This window comes from Protopterus annectens, chromosome 5.part0 (genome assembly GCF_019279795.1).
Source record: "Protopterus annectens isolate FY-2018-M chromosome 5.part0, PAN1.0, whole genome shotgun sequence".
NCBI classification, from domain to species: domain Eukaryota; kingdom Metazoa; phylum Chordata; order Ceratodontiformes; family Protopteridae; genus Protopterus; species Protopterus annectens.
This window is the reverse complement of record NC_056735.1, coordinates 1705225487-1705246116: the sequence shown is the minus strand read 5'-3', so window position 1 is coordinate 1705246116 and position 20630 is coordinate 1705225487. Positions and strand designations below refer to the sequence as shown.

Here is a 20630-nt window from a genome sequence, read left to right as displayed (position 1 = left end):
TCTCTCATAATAAGGACTTGTGTCACAACCAAAGGATATGAGATAAAGTCTTGGATGCTACAGTGTGGGCTGAAAGTGAGTGTTTACCAGCTTTAGATCATCCTGAGTTCTGCCTTTTGCACCTACAACCTGTATATATTAGTCTTTTTGAGGGTCAATATAAGTGGATAAGGATGGATAGTGTTACAACATTGGTCATTATTTTTAGTCATTATAAAGAGAGCCCTAATGATATTGTTAAATGGTTCTCTAACTATGAACAGCAGTTATGGTACATCTATAGGAAAAGTCCTTTAAGTTTTGCAGATTACTGGTCTATCTTTCTATTCTGTTTACAGGAACAAAGAATCTACAGGCAGTTAATCTGCAAAAATTTAAGGGACACTAATCTGTGTCTTTCACTTGAGTCGTCACAGTTTAGTGATGAATTGCAAGTGAGATTGTCTTGATATTTTATGTATATGGCACAGCTGTTTGTTTTACTCATCTGTTTTATAACTTTGTTATTTGAGATATTTGATAATTCATTGTTTCCACACACATATAGATGTTTTTATGGCTGTTGGATGTTAATGTAACCTGTTCAGTAAAGGATATCAATTAAAAAAACTGGATGTTATTTAGAAGACAGTATGAGCAGGTCTACTAGAATTAGCAAAAACATAGTTTCTATGTGTATCATAGTGTATAGAGGGTAATAAAATTTGTGGTACAATCACAGACGGATATTAAGATATGAATTCTGGTACAAGAGAATAAGTGTATTTCTCTGGCATGTTGCCAGGAATAACATTTAGGTAACTGATGGTGAAGTGGGTGGAAATGGGGGAAGGAGATAATTATGGGCTGCATCTCTTTCTCTCTCTCTCTCTCTCTCTCTCTATATATATATATATATATATATATATCTACTTCTAAATTTTAAACTTTCAAAACTTCAAATTTCTTATGGTTGAGACTATAAGATCGAACTTGTGCAAGTTTAAAATTTAAATAAAAAAAATATATTTTACATTTTTGCAGGGCGGCAAGCCCCTGTGCACCTCCACACCCCCTGCTAATTAAATTTACCAGCTTTGAGATTGCACTACATTGAGGAAAACAGTAAATATACCATTCTGTGCTGTACTGTGATCTCCATTTAAAAAGTTTGAACTTCCTTAAGTTCAGTCTTATGGTCTCAAACAGAAAAAATTCGAATGTGTGAAAGTTCAAAATTTAGAAGTAGACCCATATACATATACATATATATAATATATAATATATTTTATATATATATATATATATATATATATATATATATATATATATACATACATATATATATATATATATATATATATATATATATATATATATATATACATACATAAATATATATATATATATATATATATATATATATAATGCACGTGTACGTTACTTTTCTCTTGCACTAGTGGTGTCAAAGGTTATTAATACTGCACACAAATAAGTTTAGAACTCTTTCTGGACAACAGACAAGGCAAGGAGGCTGCGAATGCCTTAATCTGTAACTCCAATGGATGGTGTTCACAATTAAGAAAGCAGTGTGGAACAGCTGTTCATTTAATTCAAGAAAATTCCTTCATGGAAAGTGTTTAGTATGTAGGGGATGACTCAAGATAACAGATGTAGAAAAGAGAATGTGAGAGATAGACTAAATAAATTGAAGGGGAAATATTTCTTGAAGCTGGTTATAAGATGACAATATGCGATGAGACACAAGGAGATGGGAAAGAGGGGGTATTATCCATTTATTTTTATTTCACTTTATTGTCAGATTTTATTTTTCTGGGCAAAAATATGTTGAACATTTATGCAGACATTTGGTATAAGCATTTGGAAAATTGGGATAACATTATGCTCTGAGATGTAGGTGAGAGGAAAGCAGAGGGATTACTTTATGAAAGGGAACTGTGCAGACATTTTTGATGGATTTTTTATTGCTAGGTATATTTTTGATTTTAATGTGATTATGGCATGGATGTTGATTGTTATTCAGTTTGCTGTATATTTATTCAAATTTTCATTAAAATCTATAAAAAGGAAAACTGGCATAAAGTGACATAACCACCAGGAAGCAATAAATGATTTTCCCTGTATGTAGTGTAGAGAGTGGTTAAGAACCATTCTAAAGGGCTCCGTAGGGGTTTGCAGAGCACCACATTTTGTAAAGAATTTGTCAAAACAGAGGCATTTCAGAGCAATGTGATAAACATGTCACATAATCAACATGAGAAGCCATATAAAAATAATAATAAACTAAAATAAAAAGAACTTAAGATGGATTGTCTTGAAGAAAAAGACATATGATAGACTTTATAGAAAGCTTTAATTACATTAAAGAACACCCTCAGAGTAAGTACCACCTTTCAAAATATACACATGTATAAGAACATTTTTATTTTAGTTTCATTTTAAATTTGTTAATGGGAAGTTGGATGAGACCACACTTTCAAGATACTAATTATATATCGTAATTGAGTTAAATGAGGAAGTAGTTTTTCAGAGAAAGGGTGTTGGGTAATTAGTGCAACATTTTGTAAAAGGTGCAAGAGTCAGGAACAGTGAAAGAATGCAAATATTGTTGGGTCTCAAGTAAGTCAGGCCTTCTGAATGGTCTAACTGTCAGCTAAATCAGATTGGCAACTTTTCTTGTACTTGGGATATGGCCAGATGAGAAATCCCTTTCTGCCATCAGAATATTTTTTGTGCCAGAAAACAAAACTGAAAATTTCATTATGAAAAGTAATGCTAAGGGTGGTTATTCTAGTTTTTACTTTTTGTTATTATCTAAACACTTCATTTATTTCAACTTTTTAATTGTAAGTCTGAAGAGTCTAACAAAATATAGTGCCCTACTTACTCACTGACTTTGTGCTTGGATAATAACTTTGTTTGCTTTTTGAACCATATGAAAAAACAGAAGTCGTATTTCTTTATAGCAACATCCATGCAAAGGGAAAAATGTTACATGGAGAAACTATTCAATAAAACATGCAAGAAAGACTCAGCCAAGCTAGAATTTTCACTGTGTAGTAATTTAAACCTCCTGTAGTACATGACCTTGGCATATAAGCAAATAACCCCCTTAAGGACATAACAAATGTTTCAGCTACATGGCTGCTTTTCTGAATATTTAAGCAAGTTGATAATAAGATTCCTAACAACAGACCCCAGGGGCGAGAAAAAAACAGATGTCTTGTTATACAGTGTACATATTGTTTTTATTTGTCTAGACTCTTTGCATATCATCAACATTTATCTCCAGACTTAGTACATCATTAACAGTTTATGTAGATCTTTTGTGCAGCAGCAAATAGTAAAATTTCCCCTAAACTTTCATATTTGCACTGTTCATTAAAAGCTAAAGTAAAATTTTGCACACTACACACACCCAAACACACACACACACACACACACACACACACACACACACACACACACACACACACACACACACACACACACACACACACACACACACACACACACATGCACACACACACACACACACACACACACAGGTGCACACAGGCACACACAGACACACACACACACATCCACACACGCGCACACAGGCACACACAGACGCACACACATCCGCACACACAGGCACACACACATCCACACACACACACACACACACACACACACACACACACACACACGCACACACACATGCACACACACGCACACACACACACACACGTACACACACACAGGCACACACAGACACACACATATATGCACACACACACACACACACACACACACACACACACACACACACACACACACACACACACACACACACGCTAGATACTGACAACATTAGAAACACTCTAGCCCAACTAAAATAACTCCCTAAACCTAATTACAAACATAATTTGACCAAAGGAAAAAAAATTTAAATTGAGAATAAACTGGAAAGTGAACTGCATTTCCCTTTCAATGAAATACATACATATCTTGCATACTGCATACACAAAAATGTAATTTATTCTTATTAGAACAAAAATAAAACAAATAAAACAATAAGTAAAATGAAATGCTAACCGCAACCTGCAAATTTGACTGTAGCACTACTAGCAAAATGGACCTGAATCTAGTTATCTAAATGAACCAAAGGTAAATAAAAACAACTGAACAGTAATGATAATCAAACCTAGCATCCCTACCCCTTGAGATTATAGCAACGTGGTCCTGCCAGGCCATAATCCAAACAATGCTTACATTCTAATTAATATACAACATCCAGGAGGTAAGGGCACCACTGAACAAACAGTATTATTCATTAAGCGAGCCTCTCATATATGTTGTTAATCCAGCCCTGGTCACAGAAACCAATATCAAAGGGCAAGATGTGAAGATGTTACACCTCAAACCTGGGAATAACTGGAATACTGATACAAGTCTAACTAAAACAGAGAGATTTATGATCAGGTCTGTACTCATAACTAGCTTGCTATATGTTCCAAGACAAGGATATCAAAACATTCCCCTCCAGAGTAGAGCTAAGCAAGTCTCGAAAGGCGAATCTTGACATCCTTGTCAAGAACACATAACAATCGAGTTATGATTACAGACGCCTAACCACAATTTTTAGTAGTGGATGGAGATTTATCTACTTCACTTACTCTTTGCTATACAAAAAAAAGTGGAAGTGCAACATTTGTTACAGCTTTGAAAACGGCAAAACACTTTGAACTGCCACAAAGATAATGGATGAAAGTGAAATGCCCTTCTGATGAACAAATGGCTATTATAGCTGTTAAATACTTCATAACATTACACTTTTGTATTTACTTTTCCTTTTTTGTGACAGACAAGTAAATATAGCAGCCTTTAATGATGCAAAAATGTTTCATGCTTCAGAAACTGTTCTGCCATTCTGCTGTTATGCTCTAGCATGAGACTCGAGCTACATAGCATTTAAAGGTGTCTAACAAAATACATTCTTCAGAAACTGAAGTGCTGCCATCTATAGAAAAATTCTTGCGTTGCTCATCATCATTAGCAAACAACTCCTTGTAGCCAGTAAAGCTATGATCATTTTGTATTTCATTTCCATTAAAGGTGTTTACTTCCAGACTTCTTGTCTTGCTTATTTTAGAACCTACTGATTTAAAGGAAACGCCAAACCCTGGAGTGAACTCTTCTCTTCCTCCATAATATTGCCAGCTGCTCCAATGTCTGCAGACATCTCTAGTATTATCCAAGACATGCAGCTTACCCTTTATCGATATACACAGTTTTACAACTCATTTCTTTTTCAACAGTCTTCTCAAGGGCATAGTTTACCATATTTTGCTGCCCCTCCTGCCAAACCATTATCAAGTTGAAGGGTGAAGCTTTAATTTTGTAGCGTCTTGTCTGACCACGTGACTTGATCCTCAATCTCCTTATATCGCTATAGGACAAGACTCTCATGATCATGACTCATGAGTCAGTGGGCATTGGTTACAGACCCCTGTGAACTCATTATGGCATGAGTTTACTCAAAACTTCTTGCCCCAACACTAGATGAAAGACAACATTGTAGAAACCCCAGCAAGCATGCATGCATGAGCCTTATTCTCACACCAAATATAGGGAGGCAAAATATAAATAAAATATTAAACTAGGTTGGTTTATTGCCTCCTACTGCTGTCAAACAAATGTAATGCAGTGCATTGCAATTTAAATATCCTTGTTCCCTTTCATCAGTTTCTATTTTTTTACATATGATAAGCATTGAATAAACATTTTGTTTTATTGTAACAAAAAATCTATTTGTTTTTCATTCTCCTGCATCTGGCCAACTGTACTCACAGTGAAGTTTTCTTAGGCTACAGCCTTTAGAAACAGTGGCAGTCATACTGCTCTTAAAACTTCAGCAGTGCAGTGATGATATTTTTAATTTCAGTATTTCCTTCTGACAATGAATCCAAGCATGTGTTTGCAAAAGCGCTGTAGTACCTTCCTCTTCTGTTTGCTGTGTTATATTTTCAGTTCTGAGCCCTTTGCTGTTGAAGCTCAACCACAAGGAAGGTGACTTGTCAAGAGGCATTTGAGAGAAGTTGTTTGCTTACTTTATTTTTAACTTTGGTGTGTTATGTAGTATACCCTTTGACCTGATACAAACTTACCTTGCCTTAGACACCAGAACAGGAGGACAAAATTAGTTGCAGTACTGTTTAATTTAGATCTAATTCCCAACAATTTGAAGCCAAAGGAATCAGTTGCTATCAAATCAGTGCATGTCCAGAAATAACAAGACACTGATACACTTGCTTATACATTAACAAAACATGTTATATTCTGGGAAGGCAAATAAAAGATAATCTTAGGTTTGCTGTCTTGCTTGCTTGTTTCAACTGCTTCTTTATTTCAGTAAAATGTTACCATATTGTGTATGGATGTCAATAAAGCATTCAACACAGTCTAATGACCTACCTAATTTTCATGATATTTAAGTATGGCAATACTTTAGAACCTCTTATGGCAATACTTCTGCACAGAGCCAATATATGGGGCAAAGGCCACAAATCAGAGACAGATTTTAAATATTGTTCTGAAAAAATTAGAAATCAGCTTTTGCATTACTGTGCATTTTTCTGAGGGATAGGAAGTCTGAAATTCAGATGTCTGTCATGATTTAGACTGCATATTTTATGAGTATCAGGCCAAAAATATGGCAAAAATCTGGGCGTTGTGTAAAATTCTGGAGAGTTGAGTGGTACCGATCTAGATGAAGAAATCATTACATAAGTAGAATCACTCTATGCATTCTGCAGTGGTTCCATAAAGTAGGGTCTTGCTTCTCGAGGAGAATAAACTCCTTTCCAGGAAGCAAGAAAAGGCTGTTTTTTTTCTTACTGTTAGTTGATCTTGCAATTAAAGCTTTACACTCTAATTAAAAAAGATGAAGGCAGAGAGAGAGAGAGAGAGCGAGAGAGGTGAGCACAGGGCCGGTGCTAGCATTTTGGGGGGCCCCCAGCAAGGTTTAAGTTGGGGGCCCTACTCAAGAGAACATCAAGCGTGACCACATTGCCATTGCACCTCCTTCCCTATCAAGCTCATCCAACACCATTTAACCACTAGTGTCACTACATTCAGATCATTAAGAATTGATGTGCCAAGCCACAGACTGGCATTTAGTACCAAGGTTATATTAGGATAAACGTCTGTACTGCAGTACGGCAGCTACTCACAGGTACACACATTGACTGACACAATGCCAATGTTGCATTAAGACAACCCCCTGTACCACAGCAAGGTAGCTACTCACAGGTGCGCACACACTGACTAGCATTTAGTGCCAATGTTACAATCCTGATAAACCCCTGTACCACAGCAAGGTAGCGACTCACAGGTGCACATGATAAGGTAGCATCTCACAGGTGCACACACTGACTGGCATCGAGTACCAATGTGACATTATGAAACCCCTGTACCACAGCAAGGTTGCCACTCACAGATGCAGACACTGACTGCATACTCAACTGCCCAGATTTTCAAAGAATGTCCAGATGTGACTCTTGTTTGGTCTGTTCCTCAATTTAGAGTTTTCTGGATTTTTTGTGGCAAATCATTGATGACTGAATTCATTAAATGACAGGCATTTCAGTTTAACTTCATATACCATTCAGAACATGCATGGTAAGACCTTTTATTCTAACATTTTCAGTTTATAAGAGCAATATTTAAAATTTGCCCAGATCTTTGGGGCTGGAACCCCATTATCTGTGGCATTGTCCAGATTTTGTGCCATGAGATAAAGAGCTACAGCTGGCATTTAGTAGCAATGTTGTTACATTATGACAAGCCTCTGTACTGCATCAAGGTAGCCCGTCCCAAAGAGGTACACAAAGACACCTACACTGACTCCCCAAAGACACCCACACTGACTGGCATTTAGTAGCGATATTGTTACATAACAGTCCAGAAGTGAAGATGATGGGCAGATGGAGAGTTATGGGCTACACAATATAGGATGCCTGACGACAACGTTGTGCCATATAGAAACATGCTAAAATGTTGCACAGTGAAATACATTCATTTTGGAATGCTAAGCTTTATGGTAAATGCCATGTGTTTCTGAGCAAGCACTTTTCCTTATACCCTAATTACCATTCCTATCTTCCAGCTTAATTAGAAATGGATAACAAGTATACTGCTGTGCTGTTTAAATAATTCCCACCAGTCCAAAGAAGCTACCAGTCCTATCAGCTCTGGTTAAGTGTATGCAGGTTATATCTCTAAATCTGTCACAGGCCACCTCTCTAAACCTGACAATAGTTTTAATTAATTATAGGTTCATAGGCTCATAGGTTCATACTAGGCTATCTGCCCTAGGACATTTATAAGCCTAGCCAGAGTGTGTGTGGCTTTTACCACCCCTTGGAATGATAATACTCTGCCCATTTAGGGTTTAGTTTACTGTGCCTCTGTCTAGTAGTGACACAGAGCAATCTGGTTAAGCTCGAGTATTTAAATAGGTAGTGGCATGTTTCCACAAGCAGATCAAACGATGCACAATGCTTTTCAATGAGTTAATGCAAACATAGTTGCCCACAACACTGGTCCAAAGCAAGCACTCATTAACACTCACACACCCCATATATTTTTGAATATTGCAAAATCGGTATCTAAATTATTTCAATCTTAAGCACAGATTGAAAATCTTAAAGCATACCCATGCAGCTAACGACACATAAAGAAGCAATGTTTTAGATCAGATCTCCTCGGTGTCAATAATTTTATTTATCCAGAATATACAGTTCAATTCTTCTATCTACAGATATTTACAAGGTTAGAACAACATTGTAAAAACGTCTCTGGAAAAATGAGGTCATAAAATTCAAGGCACCACAGAAAGTGTCCACGCTTGCAACAAATTAGTTCTTGGGATCAAACTCCTTCAGAACGCAAATAAATTACAGGCACAATCTCACCATAGAGTTCACAGTGTTTCATTGTTCTAAATAATCCCCAGAATGTTCCTGTCTCTTCTTAAAACCTTCACTGTATAAGTCCATGCAGAAAACAGTTAATAAATAGTCCCAGATGCTAGTGCCAATGGATGTTGCAGGGAGCTGTGAAGCTGCAAGTGAGGGGCCACAGAGTTTGTGTACCAAGGGTTGGCAGGGTCTAGATAGCTTGGGGCTGGGGATGGATTTGATGGTGGTGCATGAGGGTGGGAATAGCTGTTGATGGACCTGGAATGGTCTTGAGGTTCTCAAACCACAGGAGACTGAGGCAAATTGCAAGCCATTGGATCACTTGAGCTCGGGCTATGCTCTGGTGGCATCTCTCCAGTCTTCATGATCTTCATCAGGTCCTTGCTTAAGGACTTAGTTCACAGGCTGCTGCAGCCAATCAGATCTCTTGTTTCAGTGAGTGGACCTGATTGAGTGCAGCTTGCCAGTGAATCAAAAAACCCCCCAAAAAAACGGAAACACAGTTTGAATTTTCGCGATGATGGAGCTAGACGTCTACGAGGAGCTGAGCCGAAGCAAAGTAATGCAGGTAAGACCATCGGAGTAATCAGTGGATGCTGAATGGGGGCCAAAATTTGCAGGTAAGTAATTGGAGGCTCCTCGTGGCCACAGGTTTCGCGGGTGCCTAATGCCGGCTATGGGTGGGCATATGAGACATATTACTGGGTAATTTTTTAATTGTTGACTTTGGGTTTTGTCTTGTCTAATCCTCAAGATCCAGTCTCATGCTAGGAATGTGGTTCATTTTCCAGGGTTTTTAGCTACAAGACCATCTGTTGGAAATCATAGGCAATTTGTACTGGATTTAGCCAGTCAGTCTCTTCACAGGAAGGATTAATCTCCAGTGAACTGACTGACTAAGATCCTTGGGAAATTGGGTCATTGCTACCAAAAAAAAGAAATTAAAGATCTGTATAGTAAACAGATCTCTTTCCTCACAGGTACTCATCAGTCATATGGTTCCTTTCAGATCAAAATATACATTTAATCAAATCTGGGTGACTATCAAAAGTACTGTGATTATTTACCTTGTCTGTGATGCTCCCCACATGATGCTCAACTGTCCAGATTTTCACTGAATATCCTGACTTTTGGTTCATATTCTTGGTCTGTGTGATATCCTTCAGATGAGATGTTATACATCGCGGCCTCATCTGCTTGTGCTACAGGTAGCTCAGGTGGATGTAAAAGATCCCATGTCACCTATCGAAAACAGTAGGGGAAGTAACTGGATGCACGGTCCAAATTTCCCCTAGTAGTATAAATAACTTAATATAAGAGTATACAAAACCCCATATATAGACTCTTCAGGACAAACTCCTTATCAATGTTGCTCTGTGGACCATATTAGAACATACATGACTAGATGTCCATAATAGTATTAGAGAGTTTCAGAACTGTTTTGGGGAATTTATCAGCCAGTCAAATGTTGCACTGCTTTAGAGCACAAATCCAGGAATGGCCACTGTTGATGTTTCATGGACTGTGTGTTTGTATGATCTGTCTTACACCTAGCAGCAAGTAGGGAGCCAAGTATTCTAGAGACATCTAGCAATCTGTACAGTAATGAGTTATGCACCTGCTTGCTAAACCTGCATTTACTTCATTAAGCAAAATTGTTATCCATTGTTTGCAGATAGGCAAGCATAATGTACACCTGGAAGAAAGGCACTAAACCCAGCTTTAAAATTATCAGCCATTTCTCTTATTTCTAAGTTGTTTGAAAAATGTATTCATGGTCCCCCCCCCCACCCATTTGTATCTCATAGATGTAAAGATGATTTCTGAAAATCAGATCATTTTCATAACTGGGTGGTAACATATATTTTTTCATTCCCATTTGATAGCTAATTATTAGCAGACAAACTGTCCTTTACTGTAACATAGTCCTAATGCATTTTATAGAATTGATCACAGACATATTGATTTTACTCTCAACAAATTAGGAGTGGTTAGAGTGCACATAAGTGGTGTTGGTTATGCCTACAGTTATGGCATGTTTTACTAGTGGTGTGAACATGATATATGAGTAACTCAATTTCAGTACTGGGATTACATGCAGTTTAGTTCAACAGTCCCTGTTGCAAAAGTACTGAAGGCAACTTAATTGTTTATGCTCATGTTACGGTCAGGCATGCAAGCGATTATTCACTTAATATTAGTCTGAACATGCTGCAAAGGAAATTTAGGTCAGTATACAAGTACATAACAAAGGCTAACATAAAACAAAATATAACTAAACAAAGGCCACGTGTTTTTTATTTTTCATTCATTGCCCAGCAAACATCGTTTGCATTGCACAGAGCATACAGAGAGCTTTTATCACTTTCTAGTACCTCAAATCAGTAATTAATTCATATTACTCATTTTATTACCTCAAACCAGTAATTAATTTATATTACTAATTTTATTACCTCAAATCAGTAATTAATTCATATTACTCATTTTACTACCTCAAATCAGTAATTAATTCATATTACTCATTTTATTACCTCAAATCAGTAATTAATTCATTTTATTACCTCAAATCAGTAATTAATTCATATTACTCATTTTATTACTTCAAATCAGTAATTAATCCATATTACTCATTTTACCTCAAATCAATAATTAATGCATATTACTCATTTTATTACCTCAAATCAGTAATTAATTCATATTACTCATTTTATTACCTCAAATCAGTAATTAATTCATATTACTCATTTTATTACCTCAAATCAGTAATTAATTCATATTACTCATTTTATTACCTCAAATCAGTAATTAATTCATATTACTCATTTTATTACCTCAAATCAGTAATTAATTCATATTACTCATTTTATTACCTCAAATCAGTAATTAATTCATATTACTCATTTTATTACCTCAAATCAGTAATTAATTCATATTACCCATTTTATTACCTCAAATCAGTAATTAATTCATATTACTCATTTTATTATCTCAAATCAGTAATTAATTCATATTACTCATGTTATTACCTCAAATCAGTAATTAATTTATATTACTCATTTTATTACCTCAAATCAGTAATTAATTCATATTACTCATTTTATTACCTCAAATCAGTAATTAATTTATATTACTCATTTTATTTCATATTGAAACAATAAAATAAGCAGTAAGAATTTTGAGGGTGGGTAGTACCAGGGAAGAGTGACCATGCAGTGTGATTAGTCCTGATACCAGATGTGAGGAACTTCTAGTTCCTGGAAGTTCTGTTATTCCTTATTGTTCCAACATTTATGTTAAATAAGCCAAATTCCAAATTTTAATTAAGAAATAAAAAAGTTCCCAGTAGATGGCATTCTCTTTTATAACTTCGACTGAAAGGTTCACCTCAAAAACTCTTGATTCAGATAATAAAAAGTCCAAACTTTCCAACAATTATGAGGGTGCTGTCATCCAATGGGCCTCTTAGAAAGTAAAAACAAAACATTTTCCATTTAATTCATCTAATATTTTAAAACTTTCAATCTGTCTCTTACCAAATGGTTATACAAAGACTTAACATAGCAGCAATATTGTCAGAAAATTGTATTTCATGTAACTGTATATTGACAGAAAATTGTATTCCATACAACTGTAGCAAAACTTAAAATCACTGACTTAACATTTTGCAACTCTTTTACTACTATATATTATATCTTAAGAGAAAAGGTTATACCAAATTTTTTTAATGGACATTCTGTAATATGCTATGAAAAGCTGACACATCTCTTTTTTTAATGCTTGCTCACTTCTAAGAATAAAATAATTCTATTGACTATATATTTTATACTGTGGTGTAATACTGGCTACATATTTTATACTGTGGTATTATACTGGCTACATATTTTATACTGCAGTGTACTATGGGCTACATATTTTACACTGCGGTGTAATACTAGATACAAATCTAAGCAGTTCAGAAGGCCACGAAGAACCATACGTCTGAACTGCTTAGATTTGGTTCTGGTTTAAGTGTGGAAGGCTGCTTCCCTGATTTCTTGCTGGTACTTGTAATATTAGATACATATTTTCTGCTGCTGTGTACTATTGGCTACATATTTTATACTACGGAGTAATATTGGCTGCATCTTTTATACTGTGGTGTAATACCGGCTACGTATTTTATTCTCTGGTGTACTATTAACTACATATTTTATACTGGGTTGTAATACTGGCTACATATTTATACTGTGGTGTACTACTGGCTACATATTTTATACTGCGGTGTAATATTGGCTACATACTTTATACTATGGTGTGATATTGGCTACATATTTTATACTGTGATATACTATTGGGTACATATTTTGTACTGTGGTGTAAGCAGTGTACTTGCAGTAATCCATGACATAGAGGGTCTTTCATCCTTAGGTTTTATTCTTGGGACACAAATCTTACCAACCAGGAATAAATTTGACCATAAGTGACACCATGGCTTGCTGTTTAAATAAACTACCATGGAAGTTACTATACAACAATTAGAGAATGCACACTGAAACAAGAAAATAGAGTGATTTTGAAATTGTTTCTCAAAGCTACTTTGTATAATGTACTTTAATGCTTTGCATTAGACTGCCTGATTCTAGGATTTAATCCTCACTTCCAGTAAGTGTGTTGAGTTTATATGCTCTTCAGTTATCTGTGTGAGTTTTCTCCAGTTTCTGTCCACTTCCCGATGACATGCTAACATGTACTTACTTGTCCCTTGTGGTCAGAGGAGTGGCTAAAATGGACTGTAGACCTGTTTGCTTATCTGGTTAACAAAGAATATAAAATTATAATAATGGTAGCAAATAGTTCCTCCACTGGCAAAGAGATCTTCAAAATAAAAAAAAAATAGTTTTATGCATTTTATATCACAGAGTAGCTTTAATAACACAGTACTGTTGCTGACTTATGTGTGTGTATATTTAAATATCTGGAGGTGGTGCTGGGAAGGGGTGACAGGTTCCACTTGAGAAAGACAACAAGGAAAGATTTATGCAATTGAGATATGTATACTTTTATCAGCATCTGCTTCCAACCCCTTTTCCCCGTTTTGTACATGGGGTTGGGGTGTCACATCAAGAATGACCATCACCTGGAGCCATTGTTCAACTGCTAAGTGATATGTTTCAAAATGTAGTTGAACAGTGTCCCCCTTTTCCTAAAAAATCTCTGCTCCCCAGTTTTTATCTCTGCTTTTTAGATAAATAAGGTAACACAGACTATTCTGCCTCTGCTTTCCTCTAGCACCATGCTTACTGTAGCTGCTAATGTCTGTTTAGAGACCTCTCACCCTAGAGTGCCAGCCATGGAATGCAGCAGTAAACAATTCTTTATGTTAAAGTGTTGTTCTGTGTTTATTCTGAAAACCAAAGTATATCATAACCTGGGCTTCAGTTATTTAACTATCTGGAAGTTGATTGACAGCTAGGAAACTGTAAATACTGGAGTAAGAATAGCTTACTGTAGCCTGTTTCTTAATTGTTCTACTTCTAGTCTGAAAACTAAAGCATACCATAATCTGGGGTTCAGTTATTTAGCTGTCTGTTGGTGTGGAAGATGTTTTGTCTGATAGCTAGAAAACTGTAAAGGTAGGATTTATAATAGTTGTCAAGAAACTATGGCCATAAAACTGTAAATAATAGGTGATGTTTCTGAATGACATGTGAATAATTGAATTTATTAGTCTGTTTATGGGCAGGATCGCTGTGCTTGCATGTTGTATGTTGATCCTGCTGTTTTCTGGATGTATTATACTCTAGCTATGTGAATATCAGTACTCTTGCGTAGTATGACTGTATTAAAGATACCAGTGACAGATACAAATACTGTTTAATGTACATCTCATCTAGTTACATATGTTTCATTATTTTTGTTATCTGAATGTACTGCTTACTGACAGAACGTTACTATTCAGGCCCCTTATGAAAATGAGATATGCCCAGTTAGACTAATCCTCTGATCAATCACAATAAATAAAAAAAATAAATAAACTAAAACTTGCATTTATTAATTAGTTATTTACTAAGATCCCTAGTACCACCTCAGTTATTATATGGCTGTGTTCATGCAGCTCTAAATGAGCCTTCATCAGACATATACTTAAAAGAAAAAGATTTGTAAGGCAAAATGAAGAAATTCCACAGCACTTCTGATGAAGTCTAAGTATTTTAGATGAAAGCGCTTAACCATTTTATTATTTTAATAAAGTTCATATATTTTTAGTTTGTGTTACTGTATTGCGCTTATTTCACCATTCATGGTATCCTCATAGTTTTTTCTGCTGTGGAGATTGTTGTCTACGAGGCACGCATTTGTTTTAGAAAATAAAGAACTTGCATCACAGAGACATTAGAACCAGAATGGGCATTTTATGTCACACGGTACTTTTTAGATTTTTTTGCTGTGTAACTGAGTCATGTTTGTTCTAGGTGATCATTTCACCTTGAACATACATGTCTTTAAAGCAGGGGGCATACTGATACTAGCTGGTAATGTAGCAAAGTTGACTGGCAGTTTTATTTTATTGGCACTTGTGAAAAGTAACTGACTAGCACCTGATGTGTAACAGGTTCTTTTCCCATACTGGGCTGATAGATTGTTCACATTGTACTTTAGAATAAGGGAGTGCTACACTCATAATTCTGCCATGGTTCAGATGACGTTACACAAAGGTCCCATCTGCTTAAGTATGCGATAGCTGAGGTGGATGCAAAAGATCCCATGGCACTTATTGAAAAGAGTAGAGGAAATTCCCTGGCCAAATTCCCCTAATAGTATAAATTTCAGCTCAGATCACCCCTGAAAAGAGGCACCCTAGCTTAATGCTACTAACCCAGTTAGCAAAGGATAAATAAATAAACAAATACATAAATAAATAAATAAATAAATAAATAAATAAATAAATAAATAAAACAATCAAATACAAGTAAATGGAGAACTGCTTTTCAAAAAGCAAAACAGGTCTACCTTTTTGAATATAAAGACATTGTCCTTTATAAATACTGCTCAGAAGAAATCAGGACTTGCTTTACTACATTAATGAATGTAATTTCTTTTTTATTAATAGGTTTATGAGAAAGAAAATTGGTCTGATACATCTTGCAGTTTAATGATTCACTACAGTTCTCACATATTACACACTCCATTTTCCAGTGGATGCTGTTTCCTGAGCACTTTGACTTACAAGGTTTTAAAAAAGATTTCAGCCAGAAGCATTCACATAAATAGGTATTGCATTTTACTTTCTTCTGTAGTAATTATGACACAAGTGTCATCCAGAATCACTAGATCACTGTATATGCTTGCTATGGTTATTGCATTTGTACAATGACATCTGCCACAAAATCTCCAATATTCACTAAAATAATTTTGTCAGATAATGTTGATATCATTTTTTCAGAATGTTTCTTCATTAAGGATGTTTAATATTGTATTCCACTGGTATCTGCAGGTCATTGAACAAGTTCATTTTCTTAATATACAAATTATAAGTTATATTACTTTGATGGATTTTTTTATGTATTTGTTTGCACTGTGAGCATGTACATATTATAAAAGAGGCTGAATGTTTATTTATTATTAGGTATAAGTAACATAAATCAAGCCAGCTAGAACACACTATAAAAAGCACCCTTTTACAATTTCTGTATTTTGGCATTATCTTCACTTTTTTCAAGGGAAGTGTTTAAAAACAGCTCTCGTATATTATACCAGCACAATGCTAGCAAAGGATAAGCAAAATTTACTTACAGTTTAAAGATGCAACAGGGCCATCTGTGAGTTAATAGGCAATCCAAAGCAAAATGCTAAAGCATTTTTTCAGCTCCCAGTGACCCATATATTTTATTTCTCACAAAGAAACTTTGTTCATTTTATTTCACTTTGCTTCTAAATTATGTGAGGTGTAGAACTTGGAGTAATCAAAAAATGTGATGTGATTTTCCCTTTAATTTCAGACAACAAAGGGTGGATCTCATATATGTGGATATTTAGACATATAATATTACTACTTTTTTACAAACTATTAAGCCGAAGCATAAATTATGAAATAGAGTTTCAAGGTTTTGCTATCTTCTATTTCAGACATCTTTCAGACTTGGTTACACAGCAAAAAAAAATCTAAAAAGTACCATGTGACATAAAATGCCTATTCTGGCTCTAATGTCTCTGTGATGCAATTTCTTCATTTTGCCTTACAAATCTTTTTCTTTTAAGTATGTGTCTGACGAAGGCTCATTTAGAGCTTCATGAACACAGCCATATAATAACTGAAAAGGTACCAGGGACCTCTGTTAGTCAGTTCAGAAAGCTTGGAGGTATCACAGAGTTGTCCAGGGTACAAGTTTTAATTCCTTCCACCTTCATTTGCCTACCATGTGACTGAACAAACTACTTACTGCTCATGAAGGGTCAGTTTGTCCAGCGGGCTGACCTGTTCAACAAATAAAAAGTAATCATTACAAGACGCAGTGACAGTGCTACCATTTGGGGGGAAAATCAAGGCCAGCATGTTTAAAATCCTTATGATTTTTACAATATAATCTTATTTTTTACTGACTTAAAATAAATGCATCATCATATTCAGACTGATGAATGTAGCAAAGATCATTCATTCATGATTAGGTGGCCCAGTTTAATTTTCAGAAATTGCATTTTATAAGTTCCTGTTGGAGTAATGTAACATATGAGATGGCTATTACACAGAGGGAGTAAAGAAGAATCTGCTTACTTGAGTGGCAGGGTTGGGATACAGATACCCACAGAAAAAAAAGAATCTCCTGAAGTTTCATTTGATTAGCCATTTATGGTCAGTCTTTAGTTTGTCAGGGTTTGACAGACCAAAGCATATTCAGTTTAATAGTTGCAGGACAGAAATATGCACACTATATGCAAACGTTTTTAAAGATACAAAATGGTGCCAAATCTCCAAGAAACTCCCTTTCAGCATGTAACTAAACAAAACAAATAGTTGAAAGGATTTTATACCAGCATTATTGTACTTATTTCAATAGGTCTTATTAAGGAACAAACTCAACTCAATGTTTATTACAGTGTCAAAACAACATTGCAATGTCTTATCTGAAAAAAGCACGTACATTTCTTACTGAAACTAATAAAATGCATGGAAAATGGTACCTTCCTTGAGCTTCAGTAATTCTGGGTTGATCACTTTGTCCATCATTCTGATTTCATGGATCTCCTCTTCTTTCAGCATTTGCTTTATGATCCACTGACCAAGAAATCCGCTAGCACCTGTAACCAGGTATACGTTTGTAGTCTGTGACATTGCACAATGGCTAAATGTTTGTGTGTGTGTGTGTGTGTGTGTGTGTGTGTGTGTGTGTGTGTGTGTGTGTGTGTGTGTGTGTATGTGTTGTATGTGCACGTGTGAGTACTGTGTAACTGCTTCAGAAGTCTTGAATTAAAATCTTTGCAGAACAGTTACACCAAAAATGTATTGTTGATCACTTAATACTTTGAGTCCCTAAGAAAACCTGCAGAGTCCTTTTTGCACTGTTACCAGCAAATTGCATACACTGATGAAGAGCTCTTATATTTTTGCCTATAAATCTGTTTGTCAATTTTCTTATCTATTGTTAGAAATAAAACTTTCCAACTTTAAATATGTATATTTGAGCAAAGTATCGATAACAAAAAATGTCACAGTATCCACCCACATAAATGCAGAGTGGATAAGACTTTTTTTACTTTTATACCCTCTGGCAGACGTAAAAATTTCTAAGCAAGCAGTAACTGGAGCAATTCTGACAACTATGTCAGGATATAGCCTTGAAACTGCTGTTTTGTTTTCTTTGTAGCCTTGAAGTGCCATATTTCTTTTCCTTTAGCTTTAGCCTTTTGTCAACATCCAGCTTAGCTGTCAGAAGATGTATAGCCTTCAGAAATGTTCACGTGGTGATTGCATTTTCTATGTTTAATTATCTTGATATATGCATTACTTTGGCATCCAGAGTAAGATAGTTATATTTGCAACACACTAAATAACCAGAAAGATGCTGTTTGAAATGAATGTAGAATACGTACTGCACAAGACTTTGAAAAAAAAACATCTCTCTCTGGTATTGTATTGCAATTTTAAGTCTTTGGGTCATCAATGATTGACAACAGCAGCCCAATCAACAAAATGCAGGAAATAAATACATTATTTTCATGCTGTCACCTGACAAGCTGGTTTTGTGGGGCAAGGGATGCCATCTTGCTTTTGTATCTCCATCAATCCATACAAGAAATCCTGGAAGACAGTTTACATTTTGGAGGAAATTTCAAATAACTTTGTTTGACAGGGGTAGAATTATATATATCTAGGGGTGTATACTGTTTTTTTTTCTTTTTTGCAACCCAGGCAACACACTGATCTTAGGAATTAGATGCACTTTAACCCCCCCCAAAAATACAGAACCAGGCTGAACAAGGAGAAGGTCATGGTGAGCTGCCTGTCGGGCGCTAGGATCTGCCACATAACACAAGCACTCAGGTCACTCCAAGGCAAGTACAAATATGACTCAGTCATTGTCCATGCTGGTGTGAATGACCTGAGGCGTACCTCCCTGGACTGCATGAAAAGAGACATAGAGGAGCTCTCTGAGCATGTAGCCCAGGCTGGTATGACCCTGACCTTGAGTAGTATCTTACCCTCACCAAGAATGATGCCACAATATGAAGACAAGATGATCAATTTCAACAATTGGCTTAAGTATTGGTGTCATTCAAAGGGGATCCAATGCCTGTCTGCCTGGGATGACATGCTCGACAAGCCATGATGCTTTGCTAGGGACGGCTTGTACCTGTCACCCCTGGGCTTTCGGATATTGGCAAAGGCTCTTGCCACCCCATAGTGCATTTTTTAGGCAAGGCTCAAAAGACAAACCCACCTCCATAGGTATCACAAGGGATAAGAAACTAAGAGTAATGCTACTCAATGCCAGAAGTCTAAACCTCAAGATACATGCACTCTAAACTCTCCTTAGCATGGAGAACATCGATATCTGTGCAGTAACAGAAACCTGGTTCAAGGCTCCCGAGAGCACCCCAGTACTACCAGGTTATATCTCATACCATGTTTTTCGGCCCCAAAACTTAGACCGAACCACAAAAGGAGGGGGAGTATCAATATTTGTCAAAGATACCCACACTTCCAGGTTGGTGGCACAGCACGAAGCATCAGAGACTATCCATGTGCAACTAACAGTGGGTAAAACTGCCTTCCAGTTTATAGCCTGCTACAGACCACCCTCCCAAACCCAGGAACCCCACTTGGCCTTCCTGAGAATACTGGAAAATATGATGGTCTCTCCAAACACCATTATATTGGATGACTTCAACTACCCTAACATAGACTGGGAGCATTACTCTAGCTCCAACACCCTAGCCCGAAGGTTCCTAGAATTTATAAACTCAAATGCTATGGAACAACTTGTTGCCACTCCCACAAGAGGGGAAAACATACTGGACCTGATCATCACCAACATGGGGACTCTATGCTCCAGACCAGAAGTGTATCCCTCACTGGTAAGATCAGACCATAAACTAATCTCACTAGATATTCACATCCTGACCCCAGCCCCTGCCCAGAAAACCGCAGTGAAAAACTTCTCTAAAGCAAATTTCACACTCCTCAAA

At 36.1% G+C, this 20630-nt stretch overlaps 1 protein-coding gene across 1 annotated transcript in view; it reads right to left on the bottom strand.

Moving 5' to 3' along the window:
- LOC122802100 (3 beta-hydroxysteroid dehydrogenase/Delta 5-->4-isomerase type 1-like) overlaps positions 1 to 18744 on the bottom strand; it is a 55470-nt gene extending 36726 nt beyond the window's left edge. Inside the window, exon 1 of the mRNA XM_044071793.1 lies at positions 18126 to 18744. Within this exon, the coding sequence (XP_043927728.1) occupies positions 18126 to 18276 (151 nt within the window). The 5' untranslated portion in view covers positions 18277 to 18744. The remainder of the gene's footprint in view (positions 1 to 18125) is intronic.
- Between the last annotated feature and the right edge of the window lie 1886 nt (positions 18745 to 20630).